Genomic DNA, 26,335 nt, shown 5'->3' with positions numbered 1-26,335 from the left:
AGTGTCTGCAGACATTGACAAATGTCCCCTAGGAGATGAAATTGTCCTGACTGAATACCACTGGCCTAGACACAGTAGGATAACTCAATATACTTGGAAAACAAGTGTTAACTTGGTCTTCTCTGGGAAAAAGATATTCAAGAGTAGCAGGGGTCTTCTTCTATTTACTTCCCGATACGTGGCTGTTGATTCTAAAATCCTGATCAAGTCAGCTCTCTTTTCTTTCAGTTTCTCTTCCAGGATTGTATTTTAGGACATCACTTATGTCTGCTTGCTGCTTGTTTTCTTACATCCCTAGAATTCCCATTTTTTTCTAATAAAAACACAATAAATGTTTTTTGATCGTGAATTATAGCTAACAAACATTTTTTATGAGACTGAAATTTTAGTTCCCGCCCTTGTAGGAATGAGAGGGTAAGGAATACGGAGAAATTAAAGGGTTCGGAACCCATAGCACAACACACTGCTCTATCTTGGTGGTGATGGAACTAGGGATGGCTCATATTACTTCCAGGTCAGGCTGTGCTCACAGAAAACAAGAAGAAAAGTGTGCTCAGTTCAACACAGCTACTTGTCTTTCTTACGGATTCCGTTATACATTTATTGCAAAATCACAAATAGTCTTTGGGATATTTTGACCCTCTGGCATACATTTTTAATGATCCAGAAATGACAATTTATTTTGTTTGAATTTTGCTAGTGCCCTTGTGAAAGGATGCCGTTGTCTGGAAATTGACTGCTGGGATGGATCACGAAATGAACCTGTTGTTTACCACGGTTACACACTCACCAGCAAGCTTCTGTTTAAAACTGTTATCCAAGCAATAGAGAAATATGCATTCCTAGTACGTGCGTATCTTTGTTAAATTATAGTTATCTAAACACAGTATAATTTACTTGCTTCAAAATCTGATAATGTTTGGCCTTAGTTTAGATCAGTGATATTTCAAATTATGTGTTAAGATCTATGTAGTATGTACTTAAAGGTAGATTTATCAAAGTTAATCTCAAGTAGTAAGATGAATTGAAACATTTTGTTTAATTATGATATATATAAATTATATATACATATTTATATATATATATAAAGGTATATATATATATACTTTTTTGGCTGTAACTCACAATAACAAATGTATTCTACATTGTAACACAATGTAATGTGTGTGTGTGTGTGTGTGTGTGTATTGTGTTACAATGTAAAATACATTTCTTACTGTGAGTTACAACCAAAAAAAGTTTGAGAAATACTGGTCTATATAATAGTAAATATTTTACCAATATCCAAGTACTTTATTTTCAAAAAGCAAAAACCTGTCAAAAATGTATTACTTAGATTGTTGACAGTTTTTATGACTATGGCGGCAGCAATTCATACAGCAGAGAATGTTTAGAAGTTTACTCTGGATTTTTTAAAAAGTTATTGTTGGCTTTATTAAAGTTATGGATTCAAAGATCTAGCTCTTTTGAGAGCTTCTAAATTCACCCTACAAATCCTAGTCTATAAATTGAGTGGGTTTTAACACTCAGTTTAGAATAATATTTGGTTCTGTTTACAAACTTGGCTAATTAAGCACCTTCAGACATTTTAAATTGTTTTTGTAAAGTTAGTTTATTTCTTAAGTACTTCAGTTGCAGTGCCATTGAAGAGATTTAACAAAATCTTACTGAGTACTTAAACAATGTATAGCTAATAAATTAAACTTACAAATTTAATAAACCTAAAATTCTCCTAAATAGGTCGATACATTATCTATAAATTTAAACGTAACTTAAAAATCACAAACTTAAATCGACTGCTCTATTATGTGAGAGTATAAAATACTAAAAATTTATAAAATATACATATAAAATATGAAAATTTTCTGTTTTAGCATAAAGCATTGATATGTGTCATTGATTCTCTTAACATCTTATTTCTGATGATTTCTAAATTTATTTCTCTCCCTTGAACTCTATACCAACATAGACAAGTACGTATTGGACATCTCTTCTTGCATATTTAATTGGCATATTTAACTTAACATGTGTATAACTGAGCCTCAGATATTCCTCTTTCTCTCAGCCCTGCTCTTCCCATGGTCTTCCCCATCTCAGTTATTGGTAACTCCTGTGTTCAAGCCTAAATCATTGTTGTCAACTTTAACCCTCCTCTCCTCATTTCTCTGCAACCCTTCAATAAGGTTTTTTGTTTTTTTTTTTTTAAGATTTTATTTATTTGACAGAGAGAGAGAGATCACAAGTAGGCAGAGAAGCAGGCAGAGAGAGGGAGAAATTCACAGGCCTTGAAAGGGTGAAAACCCTTACAGCTTCTGAGACTCAAAGAGAAAGAGATGGAATGAAAAAAAAAGTTTTTGAACAACAAAGACTCAATGGGACTTCTCAGGTGAACAGGGTGACTCAGTTTTGTAGCAAAGGTTAGATCAAAGATTGAATTTTCTTTCTTTTTTTTTAAGCAAGATTATTTTATTACTTACTTATTTTTCCCTTCTACCTTTCATTTTTTACAACTTATTATTGAAATATAATCTGTATTATATTTATGTACAAATCAGCATCATATAGGTTGATACCTTTCTACAAACTGAATACACATAACTAATAGCCAGAGCCCTTTCTCATGCCTTTCCTAGTCATTGAGTCCTAAACAAGAGCTGGCAACTGTCTTGACTTCTAATATCACACATTAATTTTTCCAGTTTTTATACTTTATACAAGTGGAATAATATCTGTGTATATTCTTATTTATTATTTAAATTCAATTAACATATAATGTTTTACTGGTTTCAGAGGTAGAGGTCAGTGATTCCTCAGTTTTATATAAGTGCTCATTACATCAAATGCCCTTCTTAATGTCCATCATCCCATTATCCCATTCCCCTCACCCTTTTCCCCTCCAGCAACCCTCAGTTTGTTTAAGAGTCTCTTATGGTTTATCTCCCTCTCTGATTTTGTCTTGTTTTATTTTCTTCCTCGTTTCCCCATTATCCTCTATTTTGTTTCTTAAAATGCACATATCAGCAAGATCATATGATAATTATCTTTCTCTGATTTTGCTTAGCATAATACCCTCTAGTTCCATCCACATCATTGCAAATAGCAATATTTCATTTTTTGATGGCTGAGTAGTGTTCCATTGTTTATAGATACCACATCTTCTTTATCCATTCATCTGCTGATGGACATCTGGGCTCTTTCCATACTTTAGCTACTGTGGACATTGCTGTTATAAACACTGGGGTGCAAGTGCTCCTTTGGATCACTACCTTTGTATCTTTGGGGTAAATACCCAAGAGTGCAGTTGCTGGGTCATAGTGTAGCTCTATTTTCAATGTTTTGAGCAACCTCCATACTGTTTTCCAGAGTGGGTGCACCAGCTTGCATTCCCACCAACAAAGTAAGAGGGTTCCCCTTTCTCCACATCCTCGCCAATATCTGTCATTTCCTGAGTGGTTAATTTTAACGATTCTGACTGGTGTGAGGTGATAACTTTGTGGTTCTGATTATTTATTTCCCTGGTGCCAAGTGATGTTGAGCATTTTTTCATGTGTCTATTGGCCATTTGAATGTCTTCTTTGGAGGAATGTCTGTTCATGTTTTCTGCCCATTTTTTGATTGGATTATTTGTTCTTTGGGTGTTGAGTTTGATAAGTTCTTTATAGATTTTGGATACTAGCCCTCTATCTGGTATGTCATTTTCAAATATCTTCTCCCCTTTTGTCAGTTGTCTTTTGGTCTTGTCAACTCTTTCCTTTGTTGTTCAAAAGCTTTTTATCTTGAGGAAGTTCCCATAGGTCATTTTTGCCTTTGTTTCCTTTGCCTTTGGAGACGTGTCTAGCAAGAAGTTGCTGCAGCTGAAGTCACAGAGATCCTGCCTGTGTTCTCCTCTATGAAGGTTGAATTTTCTACTCAAGATAGTCACCATTAATATGGGGAAGAGAGAGGAATAAAATAAAATAGACTTGGTAACTATGACTAGGAAAGAACATTGGATATAGTTACTGGCCCATATTACTTATTAGAAGGAAGCTTATAAAGAGTCTAAATTTTTAGACACAACATGATACAACATGGCAAAATAAAACACAAGTTTGATTCTTAGATGAGGCTTAGAACAACCCTTGGTCAGGAAGGGAGATGCACAATGTCTACAATAGCCAAACTATGGAAAGAACCTAGATGTCCATCAACAGATGAATGGATAAAGAAGATGTGGTATATATACACCATGGAATACTCTGCAGCCATCAAAAGAAATGAAATCTTGCCATTTGTGATGACGTGGTTGGAACTAGAGGGTATCATGCTTAGTGAAATAAGTCAATCAGAGAAAGACAACTATCATATGATCTCCCTGATATGAGGAAGTGGAGATGCAACATGGGGAGCTTGGGGGGCAGGAAAAGAATAAATGAAACAAGATGGGATCAGGAGGGAGACAAACCATAAGTGACTCTCAATCTTACAAAACAAACTGAGGGTTGCTGGGGGCAGGGGGGGGTCGGGAGAGAGGGGTGGGGTTATGGACATTGGGGAGGGTATGTGCTATGGTGAGTGCTGTGAAGTATGTAAACCTGGCGATTCACAGACCTGTACCCCTGGGGATAAAAATACATTATATGTTTATTAAAAAAAAATTAAAAAAAAAAGGGAGCTGCAAAAGTAGCCTGGTGTTAAGGAAAGCAAACTCCTCAGTACCAACTTTAAATGTGGTTGAGGATAAAAGTCAAGAGGACCTTCCCTGAAGGTGGAGCCAAGGACCACAGAAAACACCCCAAAAAAAGAAGTTTCCCCAGTGAGTGTCAGGGGCTAATTAAGAGATCTGCCTGCTAGACCATCACTTCGCCTATTCTCAAAATCAGCTTTTATATTTGGACAAAAAATTTACACTGTTCTCTTAATATTAGACTAGGACATATATATAGATATGTGAGTATATATGAGGTTATTGTAGTAGGCTGAATAAGGACCCACAAAAGTTCTAATTCCTGGAACCTATAAATGTTACTTTATTTGGAAAAAGAGTCTTTGCAAATGGATGAAATCAAAGACCTGGAGATGAGGTGATTATCCTAGATTAGCTGGGTGGGCCCCAATGCCACACAGAAGAGGAGACAATATGAAGATGAGGGGTAGAGATTGGAATGATATTGCCACAAGCCAATGAAAGTTGGCAACCACCAGAAGCTCTAAGAGGCAAGGAATAGATTTCCCTTAGAGTCTGCTGCTCCCTTGATTTTAGCCCGTGAACCTGAGTTTAAAAGTTTGGCCCCTAGAATTATGAAGGAATCAATTTTTCTTGTTTCAACCAAGTTTGTGGTCAATTGCTATAGCAGCCACAAGAAACTAAAATACATTTAAAAAGCATAATATTGTATCTCCTATTCAAAGGTCTGTGATAATGCAACAGACCTTGCAAGTCCATGGCTGGTTAACAAGTTGGTACAATTGTGCCCTGATAAATATATAGGAAATAAAATATAGAAAATAATTTTGAATGAGACCCCAAAATAAATGTTATTTCTCTATTTTGAGGCACATTTCAAATGTACAGTGGTGACAAAAGGCAGAAAATATCTTCGTAAAGCCATCTTTACTTAATGGTTTCTTTTTATTATTATATCTTTATCTTTGTTTCTAATTATAAAGCCATGAGTTTTGATTATAGAAGTTGAGATTAAAAAGTGGAATATTAACATCTCCTCTAACTTATCTGTGCTAAAGCTTTTCCTTCACATTTAAAAATATCTAAATAAACTAATATACAGGGTAAGCAATGTTATATGCTTAAAACATTAAAATGTAGAATTTTATATGTTAGCAACTTGTTTTTTTCTCATAAGACTATATTATAGATAACTTTCTATATAGTTCTACCTCCTTCTTACCAGATTTATATCATTCCTTTAAATGGATGTGGCATAATTTATTTAAACAAATACCTACTGTTGGATGCTTCAGTTGTTTCCTATATTTCTAGTATAAATCGTAATAATCTTCCTTTTTATATTGATTTAGTGTTCCCTGTTATGTCAAACTCAAAAGTACTTTCAGTTTAAAGAATATTTATTTTGCAAAAGTACAGAACGTAGAATGTAAGTTTTAAAATAGATGAACTGTTTCTATTAATTGCATTAAAATTATTGAGGCGTTCTGACCAATAACCATAGCAATGGTTAATTTTTTAGACATCTGACTACCCCGTGGTGCTCTCTTTAGAAAACCACTGCTCCCCTCCCCAACAAGAAGTGATGGCAGACATTTTGCAGTGTGTTTTTGGAGATTCCTTGCTTTCTGATATGCTTGATGATTTTCCAGACAAACTACCTTCACCAGAGGTAACCTTTTGTCTGAGAAGCTCAGGTTAATAAGACAAAGCATGTCATTATTATATTGATCCATAAAACTGGGTAAGAAGAGATCAATGAAAATGCTTAGTTTTGATGATGTATAGAGGTGTCTCTTTACCACGTGTTGCCTAGGAAGTGTTCCTGTGAGCATCTAGGTAAGTGTATGTTGACAAAGTGAATATATAGAGATATAGTTAAAAACTCATGTTTTTATTGTGAGTCTTATCCCATAAGTCCAATATTTCAAGTCAGTTAATATTAGGCCACAAGAGTTTGGTATGTTTTATAGGCAAAGGCAAAGAAAGAGGCAGAGATGTATGTTGTTAATAAAGTCTTGTCCAATTCCTTAGCATCTGGGCAGTAGGCTTCCCTCCCCCACTCTTTTTTTTAAAGAGTTATTTATTTATATAACGTATTAGAAATTAATATATAATAATTATACATTATACATAATTATGCATAAATATATACAATATGTGTATACAAATATATACAATATGTGTGTGTATACATATATACACACATGCACATATTGTGTATATATATATATACACACATACATATAATATTCATGTATGCCAATTTTTTTAAAACAGTAGGAATTTGTGGGAAGTAAAACAAATGGAGCCACAGTAAGTCCCAATCATAACAGGCTTATTTTGGGGTGAATTTTGGTTAATACTATAATATCACTGGTTTCTATTAAGGTATTAGAAGAGTAAGGAAAAAGAAGGAGTTCTTACGTATTTTACTACTGTGGGCTAACTGCAAACATGGTGAAAGTCTTTTTGGTGACCAAATTCAAACGTCCCTATAAATGTGTAATTGTATCTCTCTTTCAAATCATTTCTGTAGGTATTAAAATTCAAAATACTAGTTAGAAACAAGAAAATAGGATCCTTAATGGAAACTCGTGAAAGAAAAGGTTCTGATAAACATGGTCAGGTAGCAGAATATGAAGAGATAGATCAAGATGTGGATGATGAAGTCAAAGCATCAAAATCATTGGCTGTTTTAGAAGACAATTCAGAAGAGAGATCAGACACAATAAATGTAGCTGGATTACCACTTTTCAGGAGAAGGAGGGTGAGATGATACTTTGTGAAAATCTTCCAAATGATTGAAAAGTTGTTGTATTTTCTTACTAGAGAATTTTTTTTTTTGGAAGGAAAAATCTTTTTCTTCCTTATAAAAATTCTAGTCTATCATTTAAAACTTGTTTGGAAAAAATTAACATGGGAAAAGAAAATTTTAAAGTTATATCTTTTCCTGTGTTGTTGTTGTTGTTTTTTTTTTTAAGATTTATTTATTTATTTGAGAGAAAGAGAGAGTGGGGCACAAGTGGGGGAAGAGGCAGAGGGAGAGGGAGGGAGAAACTCTACAGCAGAATCCCTGCTGAGCGTGGAGCCCCCACAGGCACTCGATCCCATGACCCATGAGATCATGACCCGAGCTGAAATCAAGAGTCAGACACCTAATCAACTGAGCCATCCAGGTGCTCCTGGCTGTGTTTAGTGTTTTCTCAATGGTTCAATCTTAGGTATTTTTATGTACTAGGCATTGTGCAATGTACCAAATAAAAACAACATAATATTTCTCCCCTCAAGGAGACCATAGTGTCAGAGATAAGAAAATCACTGTTATAATATGTAGTATTATAAATACACAAATGAGCATGATGAAAGAAGGTATCTTGAGTTACAAGTGACATTAAACTAATTCAGCTGGTTTAAATAAAATGTGAATTAGTTAATTGGCCCCCATCAATGAAAAGTTCAGGGAAAGGGGTTCAGATTTGGGGAATAACGTGGCATAATGTCTCAAGCAAAGTCCACAGAACTTTTTTCTCCAACTTCGGATTCACTTTCTCTACATTGGTGCAAGACTTTGCAAAGCTTTAGCTTTGTATGCTTTCAGATTCAAATCCAGTGGAAGACCTTCTTATCTCTCAGATGACCAAGCAAATGTTTTTGTGCATTAACTAGAATCTAGTTATGGGCACAGCCCAGAGTCAACTGCTATTGCTAAGGTAATGCAAAGCTCTGATTAGCCAGGCTGAGCCAAATTATCAGTACTTAAGCCCATGGACTGAGCTTGAGCAAGGAATGTTTTCCCAAAACAAAACTTGAGAAGGGGCTAGCAGAAGTGTAGAGGGTCTAGAGGCTGGCATGTACAAGAACAAAGGTGTACCATACAGCAGAAGTCATTCCCAAATGTTAGATCACACTGGACATACACTTACTCATGACTAAATATCTTCGAGTTATAAAATTCATGGGAATAAACAGATCTTTGGGAAAAAGGAAATAGTCATAATTGTCATCTTTAATACTTACTATATTAGTTGGGATTTTAGATGTATGCTGTCTCATGTTAACATTAAATACTATCATCAGGAAAAATAATTACATTGATGCATTCCAACTAGTTTCTGGGGAGATAATCTTATGAAAAGACTCATAATTGATCTGAAAACATATTTTCTTTATTGGAAAAAGATTTTTTCAAATGACTTATTACAAAAATATGAAATTACTGCATTTTATTTTTATACCACAAAGGTAAAAGTGGCTATGGCCCTATCTGATCTTGTCATTTATACCAAAGCTGAGAAGTTTAGAAGCTTTCAATATTCACGACTCTATCAGCAATTTAATGAAAGTAATTCTATTGGGGAGTCAGAAGCCAGAAAACTTTTAAAGTTGAAAGGTAAATTCTTATGATTCAAACAGATGTAATATTTAACTTACTCTTATTCACTGCTAAGGTGTCAAGATTGGTCAATGACATTTATGAAAACTATATTCTCATGAAATTTCAACATACTTAATGTAGTTAAATAAAAGGCTATATGCCCCAGGTCACAATAAGTGATTTCACAGAACTTGTTTAATTAACTTTTTAACATCATGAAATTTTGATTGAGGATGTCCAGTGTGGACACTTTTGTGGGCTGGGCCCTGGTGAGCTGTTTGGAAAGGAGAGTTGTGAGTGACAAGGCTGCAGAGTTAGGCAGAGTGAAATCACAAGAAATGTGAACTTTGTCCTAGAATCAAAGGCATACAGGATTGAAATCTTGGGAGTCACACCATCCCCTCTGTGTTTCTGAAGGATGACTTTGATAGCAATGTAAAGGGGAGACTCCCTGTAGTAAAGAGATGATGAAGCTCATGGTAGAGGGAGCCATGGTGAACTATATAAACTCAGCAGGCACGTAAGGTAGACAATTAAATAGACCTAGAGGCTGTATGTCCCAAGGTGAGGGAGAAGAAGGACATGGCATCCAGGCCAGGCTGCCAGATGGTTGTACAGATTACACACTGTCCCCGCACATCTTCAGTGGGACATTTGGTCTCTGGGTCTTTTTTCTACTGTCTTCTGATTCTGAACTTGATTCTGAACCTAAGGATTCCATTCTGTTTGCTAGAGCCAAAGATGCAGCAAGGCCTTGGATAGGGAATGGGAACAGACTCTACCCTTTTCTCAGACGTGTATGGTGGGGGATAACCTCAACTTAGAAAGGAATGGACAGTTAACTCAGCAGCCAAGTGACTCTCCAAATCCTTCTTAAAAAATGCAATCTACTATCCTGTGTAGAACCACCACAGCAGGGAAAGCAGCATCTGCAGCAGACTCAAAAAAGCTGTTGGCTATTTGGAAATGTGGATTCTGATATATTTGTGGGTTAACCTCTTCTGGGCTGGTTACTGGCACCCAAGGGTTTTGAGGTATACACTTCATCTTATCTCTTCAAACTGACCTCTGGATATTTTAGGTCCTTCTTGTTGTTAAGCTATAGATTATGACCAAAAAATCAATTCAGTAAGTCTGAACCACCATTGAAATAATGGAGTAGAATAGAATGGAATAGAATAGAATAATAGAGATGCAATAAGAGTATTCTTTTATGAAACAATTGTGTGTGTGTATTGTGTTTTGGGTGTGATATAAGATATATTTCTTACCGTTAGTATTGCCAAACAGTTTGAATTCGAATGACTTACTTTGCTAGTCTCTATTCTTTCAAGTTATTGGATAGTTTTTGTTGTTTTTTGGGGCCAAGCCCTCTGGGAACAGCAAAAGTTGTTATAATTCTCTCACTCTCATTGTATTAGACACTTGCTCAAAATTTGAAAAGGCACTGGCAGTTCTGAGTAGAGTCATAAGTTGTAGCATCGCCATTTCTTTGGAAAGACTATAGAGCATTTTTCTTGCACCAAAATTCAATACTAAATAATGATGTGGGTGAAGGTGTACTCTAAGAATGTCCATCATTTAAAAAAATTTTTTTAAAAGATTTTATTTATGTGGGGGAGAGAGAGAAAAAGAACGAGGGAAGGGAGGGCCAGAGGGAGAAGCAGACTCCTTGCGGAACAGGGAGACCAACACAGGACTTCAATCCCAGGAACCTGGGATCATGACATGAGCTGAAGGCAGATGCTTAATTAACTGAGCCACCCAGGCACCCAGAATGTCCATCATTATTAAAAACTTAAATGTCACTAATTTTATAATACATAAAAATAAGAAACAACTTTTTATATGCATGGATACTTTTCAATCATTTAAGAATAATGTAGTAGGTGAATATTATTGAAATGGAATGATTTTTTATGTTATTTTTAAGTGAAAAAGTAGAAGTTTATAAAAGGGAACAAACAATATGATTCAATTAAAAAATACGATTATATCTATGAAAATAGAGTGGAAAGATATATACCAAGAGGTTACTGGTTATTAATTAAGTGACAAAATTATATATAGTTTTAGTTCGTATTTTTTCTAATTTGATTTTCTCATTTATCTAAAATGAACATACATTACATTTATTTATTTATTTATTTATTTTAAAGATTTTATTTATTTATTTGACAGAGAGAGGGAGGAAGCAGGCTCCCTGCTGAGCAGAGAGCACAATACGGGGCTCAATCCCAGGACCCTGGGATCATGACCTGAGCCGAAGGCAGAGGCTTTAACCCACTGAGCCACCCAGGCGCCCCCATACATTACATTTATAATAACATAGCATGTTTAATTACTAATTAAATTTCTAATTAAATTTTTATTTAATTTCTAATTTCTTTGTAGATAGGAAAAATTAAGATCCAGAAGAGTACACATCTCACCAAAAGATAAATATCCTGCTTAGGGCAGGATGAAGGATCGTTATAGTTGGACACACATGGTGCCTTTATACATGAGTAGCTTCAAAATAAACTTTCCCTCAGGAGTGTATAACTTCTAAAATTGAGAGCTGATGAAATTAATTATAATTATTAACCTCAGTAATTATAATTTTTTATTTGACAACGCTTCCTAAAGAATAGTATGTGGAATGAGGGTGGCATTGATTCTATTCTAGTTTGACCAGCAAATGTAGTGGGCCATAGGCAATAACCATTTCTCCCAATACTGGTCACCATATTAGCAGGAGTAGTTGTGGGAACAGGATCTACTTGGTGATAGAATAAAAGCCTTGGGGAAACATGAAATCTAGTTCAAAAATTTGTAGGGTGTCCAATGGTAAAGGGTACAAAGAGTTTTGAATCTCAAGTGATTTAAATGGAACATATATAAATAGAAACTTATAAAAATAGGTAAGTAGAAACATAAAAAAATAGAGAAACAAATGGACTATAACTGTATGTGCATATTATAAGTATAGACCTTATCTCAGTAAGGAAAACACTTGAAAATAATCAGAACTATCATAGTTCTCCCCTATCATGGGAAATACATTCCAAGACACCTAGTGGATGCCTAACCCTGTGGAGTATTGAACCCTATATATAACATGTTTTTTTATATACACATATATCTATGATAAAGTTGAATTTACAAGTTGATATGATATATACACATATATCTATGATAAAGTTGAATTTACAAGTTAGGCACAGAAATTGTCAACAATAACCAATAATGAAATAGAGCAATTATAATAATATACTGTAATAAAATTTAGGTGAATGTGGTCTCTCTCAAAATATCTTATTGTACTGTACTCACCCTGTACTCACCCTGAGTACACTGTACTCACGTGAGATGCTAAAATGCCTAGGTGATGAGATGAGATGAGATGAGATGAGATGAGATGAGATGAGATGAGATGCGATTAGATAAGGTGAATGATACATGCATTGTGATGCATTGTTAGGGTGCTAGCAAATATCTGGGGATTTGTCAGAGTGGGATCATCTGCTTTGGACCATGGTTGACTGTAAGTAACCGAGACCACTGGAAGTAACCGAGACCACTGGAAGCAAAACCATGGAGAAGTGGGGGACTGCTGTACTGGGAGGAAGCAAGTTCTCTTTCAATGGAGAGATGAAAACAGAGATGAAAACAGAGATGAAAACAGAAATCTTCAATTGAAGATTTCTTCATGAAGATTTCTTCAATCTCTGTTTTTTTCAATTTTTGGGGAAGATGCTTTGGTGGTTAGGGTTGGGAGCTGAACTGAATAACTTTAACATTCCTTTCAATCCTGATAATCTGTTGGCTCTTCAACTGGGTTCATTTGGATGGCATTATATGTCTTTATATGGCTTACATGTGATTCTGCCCTAATGTGAAAACCAAAGCAAAAAAAAAAAAAAAGATAAAATTGAGAAATATACAACTTCTGTTTTAAAATATGGATGCAGGGGTGCCTGGGTGACTCAGTTGTTAAGCATCTGCCTTTGGCTCAGGTCATGATCCCTCGGTACTGGGATCAAGCCCCGCTTCAGGCTCCCTGCTTGGTGGGAAGTCTGCTTCTCTCTCTCCCTCTGCTTGTGTTCCCTCTCTCACTGTGTCTCTCTCTGTCAAATAAATAAATAAAATCTTTTTTAAAAAATGGATGCATTTTATTTGGGAATTTTATATATTCTTATGTCAAAGTGAGATTAATTTAGATTTAAAAAGCAAATATATTTATTTAATCATTTTTCCTTAAGTGAATGATTAGTATACATAAAATGGTGTAATAAAAAAAATAAAAAAAACTTCTCAATAACCATGAATTACACTGTCAAACAAAAACATGGATTTATTTTGATGTCCATGAATTACAAATATTTTTGCTAAAACATACTGAAACAATTGTAGAATTATATAATATATAGAAGCATAGCAGTTTATTTACTTGAAATCTTTCACAATGTTCTAATATATATATTTTTTAGCCCACGAGTTTATTCTTCACACCAGGATGTTCATTACCAGAATTTATCCCAAAGCAATGAGAGCAGACTCCTCTAATTTTAATCCTCAAGAATTTTGGAATATAGGTTGTCAAATGGGTATGTTATATAGAATATTGAGTTTCTGGAAAAATAAGATAAAATAAGTTCATTTCGTAAATTAATGAAAGATTTATGAAAAGAGCTTCCCAAGTAGGTTTTTTTGGCCCTGGGTGTTTTGGGGTCAGGCGATAATGATGTATCACTGGTTTCAAGAGCAGAAGTTATTCCTAAATGGGTCAGAGAGGGTAACTCTAAGTGAGGGTTAGGGGCACGGAGGTTAAGTTCATGAAGAGTTGGCATAAGAAGTGTAGGAAGGGGAAAAAAAAGACATCAGAATGGATGTAAGAGGACAGTGAATATCAAATCCTTTGCTTGAAAGATTTGCTAAGGGCCTCTTTAAATCAAGGGACCTCTACCTTTTTATACTTTATACCAGCTTCCACATTCACAGTATTGAAAAGTGAATGAGATTACGTAGCTCTGTTATTTGTCTTTACCAGACTCTCCCTATTCCAAATTGACTAGCTGTTCTAGCAGGGGCGCTCACCAGTCAGAAGATACCCGTGTGAACCCCTCTGCTCCTGGATTGTGGCAAGGCCCATAGGTTTATGGAGGGAGGTGGAGAGTCGGGTTAGGTTTGGTGGGTGAGGGGGGTTTGGGGGGAGTGGAGGATGGTACTGCCTAGAGTGGCTATTTACCAACCTCTAAGGAAGGACTTCTGTATTTTAATAGCAATTATTGTTCTGCTTTTTTCTCACTTTCTCTTCAAGTGATAACAGTTATCTCTTTGGACCTGAAATTTTAGAATATACTTGGTGTCTTTTCTTCCATCATGAAGTGTACGGATTTTCTCTATTCTCATACTTCCTGAATGTCATCTGACCTACACATTGCTATTCTGTAATCTATACTGTGTATCATTTTGATTTTAACTCAAAGCTATAAAATAATTAAAAAATTAAAACTCACCTTCATACATTAATATATACATGGCAGGAAGACATGTTTAAAAGTCTGGAATTATTTGGCTAAGGATGCTTGTTCTTAAAATGTTTGGATATATAAAAGCCATTAATTCAGTTTCAGTAAATCTTTGAACTGTACTTCTTTAGCTGTACCCTTTCTTTCCTGACAATATCAAAATACTTTTTTTCTGACAGTGGCCTTAAATTTCCAGACCCCTGGTCTGCCTATGGATCTTCAAAATGGGAAATTTTTGGATAACGGTGGTTCTGGATATATTTTGAAACCACATTTCCTAAGAGATATTGAAACACAGTTTGATCCAAATGAAACACCAAGAGACACTGATCCAGTTACACTTACAATAAGGGTAAGATGAAAAACATTTCTCTTTCCTCTTTTTTTTTTGTTATTATATAAGTTAGAGAGTCTGCACTAATATTTTGAGTTCCACTGATTTCCTTTAATATCCTTTAAATTTCTGTTCATCTTTTTCAATATTATAGGTGGGTGGCATTTCAGCATCTCTCCATATCTGAAAAATCTTTCTGTTAGCTTTTTGCATGAATGATTTCCTGCTTGTGAATAGAAATACTGAGGCTGAAAGCTTCTCCTCTCCAAAGTCTATGTATTTCATTGTCTTTAGGCATTTAATATTGTAATAGAGAAGTCTGAGTTCAGCCCACTAGTTACTCTGTGGATATGCGACTTTATTTAGGAGCTCTTTGCTTTTTCGTTAATCTCTAGAATTAGACTTTCACAGCTCCAGAGTTTTGCCCCTTGTCTCTGAATATACTTTGATTAGTATTTAGAAACCAAAAGTCATCCATATGCTTTTCTTGAGTATCTGCCTGCGTATTTACTAATTCCTGCCAACTCTATTACTCTTTTTTCTGCCTTTGGTTTTCTTCCTTATTTGATTTTATTCCTTACTGATTCTAATGTAGATGTGGATTTTTCTCCTGCATTACCAGTTTCTTTCTTCCAATTTTTATTTACCTCATTCTGCTTCCTTACCAGCTCCCTTCCCCACCACCCCACCCCTACTTCTTAAATCCTATGTGGTTTTATTGGGAGCAAAGGTAGTTGTCTAAAATTTATTGTTTCCAATAATATAGCCTTTTGAAAACTTTCTTATTCTTCTATAACCCAAGTACTATATTTATTTTCTTTTCTTTTAAATGTCCCTGAATCTTCTGAAAGGCCCTTAGCTTTTTCTCTCCACTTAGTTCCAAGCAATTCTATTTTAGATTGTATCTGCACCTGTGGTTTGCAACAAATTGGGTGGGTAGGGCTCTTTGGTCTATCTCTTGGTTTAGCTCCTTGCTCCTAGAACCATATGAACCATTTCAGATTCTGTTCTGGAATTTCAGTACTTGGATTGCTGTCCCTGGTGAGGATTTTTGGATCTGCAGTTCTGATCGAAGGGAGTGCTGCTGGCTGTGCTGTCTGATGGGGGCTTACCTGCTCTGGTGCCCCAGATGCTCCAACCCAGACAGCATGGCCTTCAGAAGCCTTCCTTTCTAGGCTCCTTCCTCTCGTGTCTTGATGGCAAAGGACTTGGGGGACCACTTTCATCCACTTCTGGCTCTAGCCTTTTTGTCCCAAAGGAGATTTAAGAGATGTTGCTGTTTTCGAGAGATTAATGTGTAAAGAGAGTAGAGCAAAGTTGAATGAGACAGAAATGATCCTGGCCACTGTGGGAAATAGTACCAGGGAAGAAGGTAGCCGACTTTTTACTTGGTTGTTAGGGATTTTTCTAAATTTTTAAAAAAGATTTTATTTATTTATTTGACAGACAGAGATCACAGGCAGAGAGGCAGCTAGAGAGAGAGAGGAGGAAGCAGGCTCCCCACTGAGCAGAGAGCCCGATGTGGGGCTCCATCCCAAGATCTTGGGATCATGACCTGAGCCAAAGGCAGAGGCTTTAACCCATTGAGCCACCCAGGTGCCCCTAATTTTTTTTTTAAAGATTTTATTTGTTTGAGAGAGATATAGAGTGCAAGGAAGGGGTGGTGGAGAGGGACAAGGACACTCCATGCTGAGCACAGAGCCTGTCTCAGTGCTGGATCCCACAAAACTGAGATTGTGACCTGAGCCAAAATCAAGAGTGGGCTGCTTAACTGACTGAGCCACCCATGCACCCTGGATTTTGTGACTCTATAAGTGGGGGCGTATAGGGTAGAAATTGCCTCCAGCACTGGATGCAGCCCCCAACCCGTTAGTTGGTACTCTTTCTAGGATCCAGCAAAATATTCTCCATTAAGTTTGCTTTGCAAATATTATCATAACTTTGACATTCTTTTTTTAATATTTTATTATTTCTTTAAGAGGGAGAGAGAGAGATCACAGAGGGAGAAGCAGGTTCCCCACTGAGTAGAGAACCTCATGTGGGACTTGATCTCAGGACCCTGGGATCATGACCCGAGCTAAAGGCAAATGCTTAACTGACTGAGACATCAAGGCACCCTCTTTTTGAATATTTTTAATACAAACATTTAAAAGATTAGTAACTTTTTCTTTTACTTTTCAGTTATGATATAAGCTAGAAAGTATACATTAATATTTTAAGTTCCATTGACTTCTTTTAGTGCCTTTAAATTTCTGTTGATCTCTTCAGCCATTGCAGTGAGGTAGGTGGTATTTCAACATCTTGCCACATCTGAACCAGTGTCTTCCTGTTGCCTTTTTGCGTGAATGAAAAAGTGCAAAAGGCTGCATTGTTCTAGCCACCAAATGTAGTGTTGTAGTTGCTGTTTTAGTGAGAAAAAGGGATGAAATCAGTCACTTTGTATGGTCCCCTCCTACTTCTCACAAATCTCCTTGCTGTGCGTCTGGGGTTTTCCTTTCTCTCTCCTTTTTCTCTTCCTCCCAAGTGATTCTTTCCCTCTCAGATTTGTGGGTTCCTTTACTCTACCTGCCTCTGAAGTATTTGTATTGTTAAGGCTTTTTCTTTTTTGAAATTTTTAACTTAAATTCAGTTTAGTTAACATATAACATATTATTAGTTTCAGGGGTAGAATTTAGTGATTCATCAGTTGCATATAACACCCAAGGCTCATCACATCTCATGCTCTCCTTACTGCCCATCACCCAGTTACCCCAACCTCTACCTCCCTCCCCTCCAGCAACCCTGTTTCCCAGAGTTGAGTCCTTAAGGTTTGCCATCCTCTCTGTTTTTATCTTATTTTATTTTTCCTTCCCTTCCCCTATGTTCATCTGTTTTGCTTCTTAAATTCCACATGAATGAAATTATATGGTATTTGTCTGCTATAAACATTGGGGTGCATATGTCCCTTCAAATCACTATTTTTGTATCCTTTGGATAAATACCCAGTAGTGCAATTGCTGGGTCATAGGGTAGCTCTATTTTTAACTTTTTGAGGAACCTCCATACTGTTTTCCAGAGTGGCTGCACCAGGTTGCATTCCCACCAACAGATTAAGAGGGTTCCCCTTTCTCCACACCCTTGCCAACATCTCTTGTTTCCTGTCTTGTTAATCTTAGCCATTCTGATCAGTATGAGGTGATATCTCATTGTGGTTTTGATTTCTACCCCCCTGATGCTGAGTGATATGGAGCATCTTTTTCATGTGTCTATTAGACTAAGGCTTTTTCTTAATCCTCATCTCAAACTAAACATTATCTTATGTCCTTTTATTCATGGTTTTAACTGCCAACAATGCTCAAATCTTTAATCTGACTTCATTTCTGGAATGTAAAGACATACTTTAAATATTCTACTTAACATCCTTACCTGTTTAATCCTTGCTCTGTCAACCTTATCATATTAAAGGCTGAACATCCCTTCCTAATCCAATCTTACTTTCTTTAAATGTCATTGAACTCCATTGAATACATTGTGTCAATTAACTCGGGCTAGAAAATTGGAAAGCATTCCTCTGTTCCACATCTGTCACTTCCCATGTCCCATCTCTAAATTTTATTGATTTGAAAAGTCTTCCTTATCCAATCCCTTGGTCTGATGCCATTTGCTACTCTCCACCCCCCCCTTTTTAAAGGAATTTGTTATGTGGCATCACATTATTCCATCACATTATAAGTCTTAAGGGTTTTTCACATAGCCTGTCTCAGTCCAGCTGATTATCTTCCACAAGTTGTCCAGAGACGACGTGCTCCAGTGCTAATCTCATCATGCCTACTTAATGTTTCTTTGGACATCCTGCTTGCTTGCTTAGTCAGGGCTTAGCCTAATTCTCTGGGCCCATCTCTCATGACTTCTAGTCTTACACTTACTCTATAACCATATGACAACTCCATGCATTACATATGCTTTTTCCTTTGATTGGATCATCCTTCCCTCCCTCACCTGCCTATTGATTCAGACCCATTTTTCAAGACTTAAGGGTCACTTCTTTTTGGAAATTTTTTCCCCTACACTGAATTAGTTAGGCTTCTTTTTGTAGTTTTGTTTATTCATACCCCCTATAGGTGCGTACACATGCAATACGCCACTGTATTCCACAGGCCTCCATCAGAGATATTGCAGGTCTGGTTCTAGACCACCACAAGAAAGTGAATATCACAATTAAGCAAGTCAAATGAACTCTTTGGTTTCCCAGAGCACATGAAAGTTACATTTATACTATAGTCTATTAAGTGTGTAATGGTATTATGTCTAAAAAAATAATGTACATACCTTAATTAATACTTTGTCACTAAAAAATGCTAACCATCGTCTGAGCTTTCAGGGGGTCACAGTCTTTTGGCTGGTGGAGGGTATTGCCTGGATGTGGATGGCTGCTGAGCAGTGGGGGCGCTTGCTCAGGGTCGGGGTGGCTGTGGTATTGTTTGGTCAACTACGTTGATGTAGTCTTCTAAGTCCTTTGCTGTCATTTCAAAAATTGTCACAGCATCTTCACCAGGAGTAGATTTCAGCTCAAGAAACTGCTTTCTTTGCTCATATCCATCAATGGCAACTCCTCATCTGTTCAAGTTTGATCATGAGATTTGAGTAATTCAGTCACATCTTCAGGCTCCGCTTCTGACTGTAGTTCTCTTGCTGTTTCTGCCCCATCTGCCGTCAGAACGCACACATGTATTAGTTTGCTGTCTTACATGGACATGCTTGGTGGCACCCCCAAAATAATTACAATAGTAACATTGAAGATCACTGATCACAGATCCCCATAAGAACTATAATAATAATGACAAAATCTGAAATAGTGTGAGAATTACCAAAATGTGACGGAGGAACATGAAGTGAACCACAGCTGTTGGAAAAATGGTGCCCATAGACTTGTTCATTGAAGAATTGCCACAAACCTTCAGTTTGTAAAAAACTGCAATATCTGCAAAATAGAAAACAAAGCTCAATAACATGGAGTATGCCTATAATTGTTTATTTACTTGGGCTTGTCTTCCTCTCTTGTTGCACAGATGCTTACAAATGCCACCTCTTTGTTTCTGAAAGGTCTCATATAGGGATGTAAGTGACATGATATAAAACAGGCAGGATTAATGATTTTCCTGAGACACTGCTGCCATAAATATCCATGTGGGTCCTTCTCTCTTGGTTTGATCATTCTGGAGAGCTTTTATTACAACTTGTACAAATTGTTGAAGACATGCTTTGGAAATCAAGAAATCTTGTTTTGCCTTTAGCTTTATGTCCTTGATGAAGACATTTCAACATTTCTGATTTAATCTCTGTCACCTGCAAATTGAGAGTTTTGGATTAGGTCAATCATTTTCAAACTTATAAAAATGATGCAACCATTTTCTAAGTTCAAAAATCTTTTGCATAAGGCCAATAGATGAAACCAGAAGTACTCTAGTTGACCATCAAGGGTTTTCTTTTTCTTTTCCTTTCTTTTTTTTTTTTTTTTTTAAGATTTCATTCATTCATTGGACAGACAGAGATCACAAGTAGGCAGAGAGGCAGGCAGAGAGTGAGGGGGAAGCAGGGTCCCTGCCGAGCAAGGTGCCTGAGGCAGGGCTCCATCCCAGGACTCTGGGATCATGACCCAAACCGAAGTCAAAAGCTTCAACCCACCGAGCCACCTAGGTGCCCCCAAGCGTTTTCTTTTGACATCTATCTCTATGATGGCCCCTGGAAGGTCTCTGTGAATCAGAGTGTAAAAAGTATTTGAATAATAGCCTCTAAATTTTTTTTCAGGTCTCATATTCAATTGTTATTTTTTTTTAGTCAGAATTTTTTTTTTTTTTTTTTTTTTTGGACCTGAGTTGCACCAAAGCCAAACCTTCTCCATATTGGTAAGGGTCTATTACCTGCGGAGGAGATACTCACCTGGGAAGCTCTGGTATCAGTGTACTTATTGGTTATGGCCAATGTTCTAATTACCTCAATGTCTAATTAGGCTGATTGATCAATGCCCATTCTATAGTTGTTGTTAAATATTTGCACAGTCACTCTGGTTTCCACCTAATGTTATAATATGTGGATGTAGGAAAGGAAAAATACACTGACACTTTTTCTGGTTTTTTTTTCTCTTCCTTTCTTCCTTTCTTTTTTTTCAAAAACTTATTTATTTTGTTTCTCTATTATAATCTTCAGAAATTGAAATTATGCCTCAATTTTTATATCAGTATGTTTTACAAATCAGCACACTTGAAATAGTGTTTTTCATTTAGACTTTGTCCCTTAAAAGTAAGACAAAACTTAGCTTCAACAGCTAGTTTGACAATACAAGGTTAAACAAAACTATTGTTAATTACTTTAAGGTTTCCTCTGATACCCAGTCCCTAATATATGTATGAAATCGTTGATTTTGTCAGATTCACATTACTTACGATAATATTGACAATAATAGGTAATTTAAAATTTTATCATAAATTATCCAAATGTAAATTATACTATCAAAAAATGCTATCATAGAAAATTATGCAGTGTTTCTTTCTTATATTTCAGAAGTAGTATTACTATTATTTCTAATTTTTGACTATTTACATACAGTATGAATTTCAAGATAGTTCATGTTAGCAGAGTAATTCAGCCTGAATTACAGTAGACTATGATTATAATAATACTTTTAAGCAATGCCTTATAACAACTATAATAAAGACTTTAAAAATAAAAAAATATGTTGAACTATAAAACTCAATGTGAATTTTACTATAATTATATACTGGTAAAATGGAATAATGCAGACATATTCTTAGTATTCACCTACCGTCACTTAAGGATAAGAGTTAAGGTTTAAAATGTGCATTATATTCCATTTTTAATTTTTTTGTGGAAACTGAGAGTCTGTCTTTTTTTGGAATACATATTTTATTTTGAAATTACGTGATTACACAGTTTGAAATCCTGTTAAATTTTTGCATTCAAATATTTTTGTGCAGCTTATCAGTGGTATCCAGTTACCTCCCAGTAACAATTCATCATCTAACAAAGCTAACACACTAGTGATTCTAGAAATTTTTGGTGTTCCAGATGATCATGTGAGACAGCAGACTCGTGTGATTAAAAAAAATGGTGAGCTCCCAATATATTTTTATTGAACTTCTACTAGGCTTCTTGTTGGAAAGTTTAAAATTTATTTATTCATAGAATTTTGAGACATCTTTATTATTCATAAGACAAGGGCTTTGCATTAGGTTTAAGATGACCAAAGTTGTTATATGCAGCGAAAACAATTTGATAATGATTCAATGTATTGTTTAGATGTATTTTCAGATTACAGATACAAAAGTTTATCTAACCTGAAAAATTACTCCCTTTTTTTCACTTTGACTTCCTTTTTATGTCTCTTCCTATATTGCTGAATTAAAGGGACATTTTGATGGCTGCAAGTCTACTTAGCTTCTAGCCTTTGTGTAAAATAAAGAACATATGATTATTCTGATATAGTATATTTCCCATTTTTATTTCACTGTTTGAATTATTTTAGATCAAAGGTCTGTGGTTTTTGGCTCTGGCTAAGGATGCCATAGAAACCTACTCATACAATATTTGGATTCATAATTCAGTCATTTTTGCCAGAAGGGAAATGTAGGAATGGAAGAAATGACTTGGGTAAGATTTTTAGTTCCAGCATCCCGTGGTATTTTATGTAATACACTACTGACAGCGTCACATCTTCACTGAGTTTGAAGTCATTAAGGACATTAAAGTGTAGTCAGGGTCACCTTGGAGGAGACCTTGGAACTGACTCCTGAGTCTAGAAGCTTCTCTGTGTGGATATTCCCAAAGTGTAGCGGGCTTCAGTTCAGAGTCTGCAAATATGTGCCTGGTTAAATGGCACCAATGGAAAAACAGGTGCAGTCGTACTAGTCTCTCTTTTTTTTTTCCCTTGGGTGATAATCTCTAATAATACCTGCCATCTGTCCTCCTATTGACACCCCAAATACTCCTCCAGTGTTCACCTAGGGCAAAGGGTATGGAAGAAAGATGTGGAAAATTTTGGCTACTTCATCCTAGGTTATCTATAGGAAAGGATGTTGGTGATGACTCACCGGCTTATTTGGCAAGGCTTGGATTTGAAGGCATACTACAATGGCAGTGTCATGAAAAGGTAACTGCTTATGTCAGGAAGCTTGTAGTAACCTATCTCTTGTTCTCTGCATCCCCCTACTTGAATCTTCATGACAAAATGCACAGAACATTTATTTATTCAAGGCATGAATCATTTATAATATGATTCTAGTTCCCATTAGAATTTAGATTATATTCCTGAGCCTTATGGAAATATTCCTACAGAAATTAAATTTAGTTTATCTAACGATACTGAGCCTCTTTTATTAGAAGCCTAGTGATAAGTATCAAGAAAACTTAAAATCTCTGTTTACTTAATGTATTACTATATATGTCCAAATCAACTCTATTGAAGATAGTTTTCAATTTGGTATGGGAGATAAGATACAATAAAACTAGTGTGATAGAGTCATTAATATTTTAAGGAAGGTAAAAGAATTGTAGTAGAACAGGCAAATTGGGAGATGGTTCTTGGAGAATGAATAGAATTTTTTACAGAGACTGAGAATGAAGGCATTGAAGGCAAAAGGAATAATATGAGCCCTAAAATCTGGAGAAGACTAAATCCAAACATGCTAGGGAAAAATACAGAAGTTTAATATGGGTGGAATACAGAGTGAGGTAAAATGAAAAAGTTATGTTGGGGATGGTCATGGAAAATTGGGAAAGGCATGATAAGGTGTTGGGTAATGTCTTTTCTGTAGAAAATGAACAAAATTAAAACTCTTTTTTTTTTTTTTTTTTAAAGATTTTATTTATTTATTTGACAGACAGAGATCACATGTAGATGGAGAGGCAGGCAGAGAGAGAGAGAGAGGGAAGCAGGCTCCCCGCTGAGCAGAGAGCCCGATGCGGGACTCGATCCCAGGACCCTGAGATCATGACCTGAGCCAAAGGCAGCGGCTTAACCCACTGAGCCACCCAGGCGCCCCAAAATTAAAACTCTTAAACAGGGAGATAGCACTAACATAGTTGAGCTTTAGGGAGATTGTTTCTGCAGATTGGGTAGAAAGCAGTGTATGCAAGAGAGATGAGAAATACAAAATAGAGTCAGGATATGATTCATGGCTAGAGGATGAGGAATTCCAGTCAAAGAAGGCCCATGGCATCAGAAAAGGAGTGGAGGATGAACATGAGGAAGACTAGCAGGAACAAAAGTCTGCATAGCTGGACAAGGGAGATTCTAGGATGGCTTAGCTACTAAAGTAATTGTGGTATAATTAAAGAAATGAGAGTCTGGAAGGAAAAAGATCACATTTGGATAAGGTGTGGGAGTAATTTTTCAGTTTTGATCATGCTCAAGAAAACTATTTGTAACCATCAGATTTGGTGTCCTCCTCCTCTCCCTCTTTCCTTCCTCTCTTCCTCCATTCCTCTCTTTTCCTTCCTTCCTTCCTTCCTTCCTTCCTTCCTTCCTTCTCTCTCTTTCTTTTCTTTCTTTCTTTTTTTCTTTCTTTCTTTCTTTCTTTCTTTCTTCCTTCCTTTCTTTCTCTCTCTCTCTCTTTCTTTCTTTCTTCTTCTTTCTTAAAAGAGCTTTCTTATATGATACGTATGATTTATGTGTGAGTGTGCGTGTGAGAGAGAGTTTATAGGGAAGTAGGGTTAGAGGAGGAAGACAAATCAGTATAAGAATTTTGTGCCCATTTTAAAGTGTCTATAAAAAAATTGACTCTTAGATCTCCCCTTGCACACTATGGAATTATTTCTTTTCTTAAGGCAAGGTAATACATTCATTATACCAGCATGAGCCAATTGGTTTAATATTTTCATGGGCATAGACTTCATCCTGGATTACTATCTGGTAAATGTGTGCTTGTGACTACAGAGTCACCCAGAAAACAGAAAATATAATTAGTCACAAATTCTTTAATGCTTCTGGAAAGGTAACTTGAAGAACAAAACCTACTTACGTAGCAAGCATAGCATTACCTTTGTACATGAAAGTGATACATATTATTTCTCTCTGAACCTAAGTAGACTATATATTTGATCTGGATGTGAATATCTTGATTCCATTAAATTATGCTTAAGTATTGGATGATTTGGGTTATGTTTTGACACAATTTGGATTTCTTATTTGGCAAGAGATTGTTGTTTGGGATGATTATTTTGCTGAAGATCTAAATGACTCAACACCTGGGACTTTAAAATGAGCACTTATTCAAAAGAAGGATCAAAGGCTGGCTTTGGAGCACTTAGCTCTGAGACCAACAACTATCTATGGAGCTCGTCCCATAATAGGAGCTGGTATAGAAAAATGATGGTATTTAACTCCTTTGTTAGGGAAATGCCTGAACCCAGCAGTCATATTGCCAAGTGATGAAATGCTTCGCTCTGAAATTGGACTCCATTTGTTTGAATTCCTGCCCTGTCACTTAATGGCTGTGTATGTGAAACCCTGAGGAAGTTATGTAACGTCTTTCCGGCTCAGTTTTCTCATCCTTAAATGTGGATAGTAATAACCCTGATGGGTTTGTTGTAAGGTTGAAATGAGATTATCTACTTAAAGTTCTTATCATATTGCCCAGCAATACTAAGAACCTAATAATTATTGTTATTGTCATCAATATTCCTTTCTCAATGGCTATGTGAAAAATTCAAGTGTTCTTAAACATAAACTATTAATATTAGTAAGTATTGAAAAGAAAAAATTTCAGAGAACAGATACAATGCATTACTATAGACATAGTGTCTATGATTTTTTGATGATATATTCCTTTATATTTCAGCTTTTTGTCCAAGATGGAATGAAACATTCACATTCATTATTCAGGTGCCAGAATTGGCTCTGATACGTTTTGTTGTTGAAAGTCAAGGTCTAATAACTGGAAATGAATTTCTTGGCCAATATACTTTACCAGTTCTATGCATGAACAAAGGTAATATTCTGAAAAGTAAGATGATTGTGCTGACCATTAGAACTTGCATTTACCAAAGAAACACATGATACACCAGATAGCTCTATCCATGACAGCAGAGGTAAAAGAACTTTTATGCATTGACACATATTTTCTCTCAGTGGTAGTATAGAAATGTGTTCTCATGTGGAAGGTGGGATTCTGGTTTGGGATCGCTAGGAAGATAAATTAGACAAACATGGAACGTCTTAGCATTTCTTTACATGGATCGTTGCTCTTTTGTTTCAATTAAGAGTAGTCATGACTACCACAGAGAAATCAAGCATGGGAATCAAAGAGAAGGGAGAAGCAGGGACTCATCTTCCAGCCCAAAAAGGGTCTGCAAGCCCAAGATCGTCCTTTCTTGACTCTTTCCAGGGCCAACTTAATGGTGCCGTCAGCCTGTGGAGGTGATTTATACAATGCCTCGAATTACCTTGT

General features: G+C 36.0%; 1 protein-coding gene across 7 annotated transcripts in view; it reads left to right on the top strand.

Moving 5' to 3' along the window:
* Nucleotides 1-26,335, top strand: part of PLCZ1 (phospholipase C zeta 1) — a 48,210-nt gene that overhangs the window by 21,434 nt on the left and 441 nt on the right. For 5 of the 7 annotated variants that reach the window (XM_032855428.1, XM_032855425.1, XM_032855426.1 and 2 more), the window contains 8 exons: nt 701-845; nt 6,189-6,338; nt 7,206-7,436; nt 8,912-9,059; nt 13,517-13,633; nt 14,737-14,909; nt 21,866-21,998; nt 25,727-25,876. In XM_032855428.1, coding sequence (XP_032711319.1) covers nt 701-845; nt 6,189-6,338; nt 7,206-7,436; nt 8,912-9,059; nt 13,517-13,633; nt 14,737-14,909; nt 21,866-21,998; nt 25,727-25,876 — 1,247 coding nt within the window. Of the gene's footprint in view, nt 1-700; nt 850-6,188; nt 6,339-7,205; nt 7,437-8,911; nt 9,060-13,516; nt 13,634-14,736; nt 14,910-21,865; nt 21,999-25,726; nt 25,877-26,335 lie in introns of all 7 variants that reach the window. The other 2 variants (XM_032855423.1, XM_032855424.1) reach the window with 2 other exon arrangements.

Source organism: Lontra canadensis, unplaced genomic scaffold, assembly GCF_010015895.1.
Source record: "Lontra canadensis isolate GAN:19392208 unplaced genomic scaffold, GSC_riverotter_1.0 scaffold9, whole genome shotgun sequence".
NCBI lineage: Eukaryota > Metazoa > Chordata > Mammalia > Carnivora > Mustelidae > Lontra > Lontra canadensis.
Note: the sequence above shows the minus strand (reverse complement) of the source record. Positions and strands in the feature narration are given on the sequence as shown.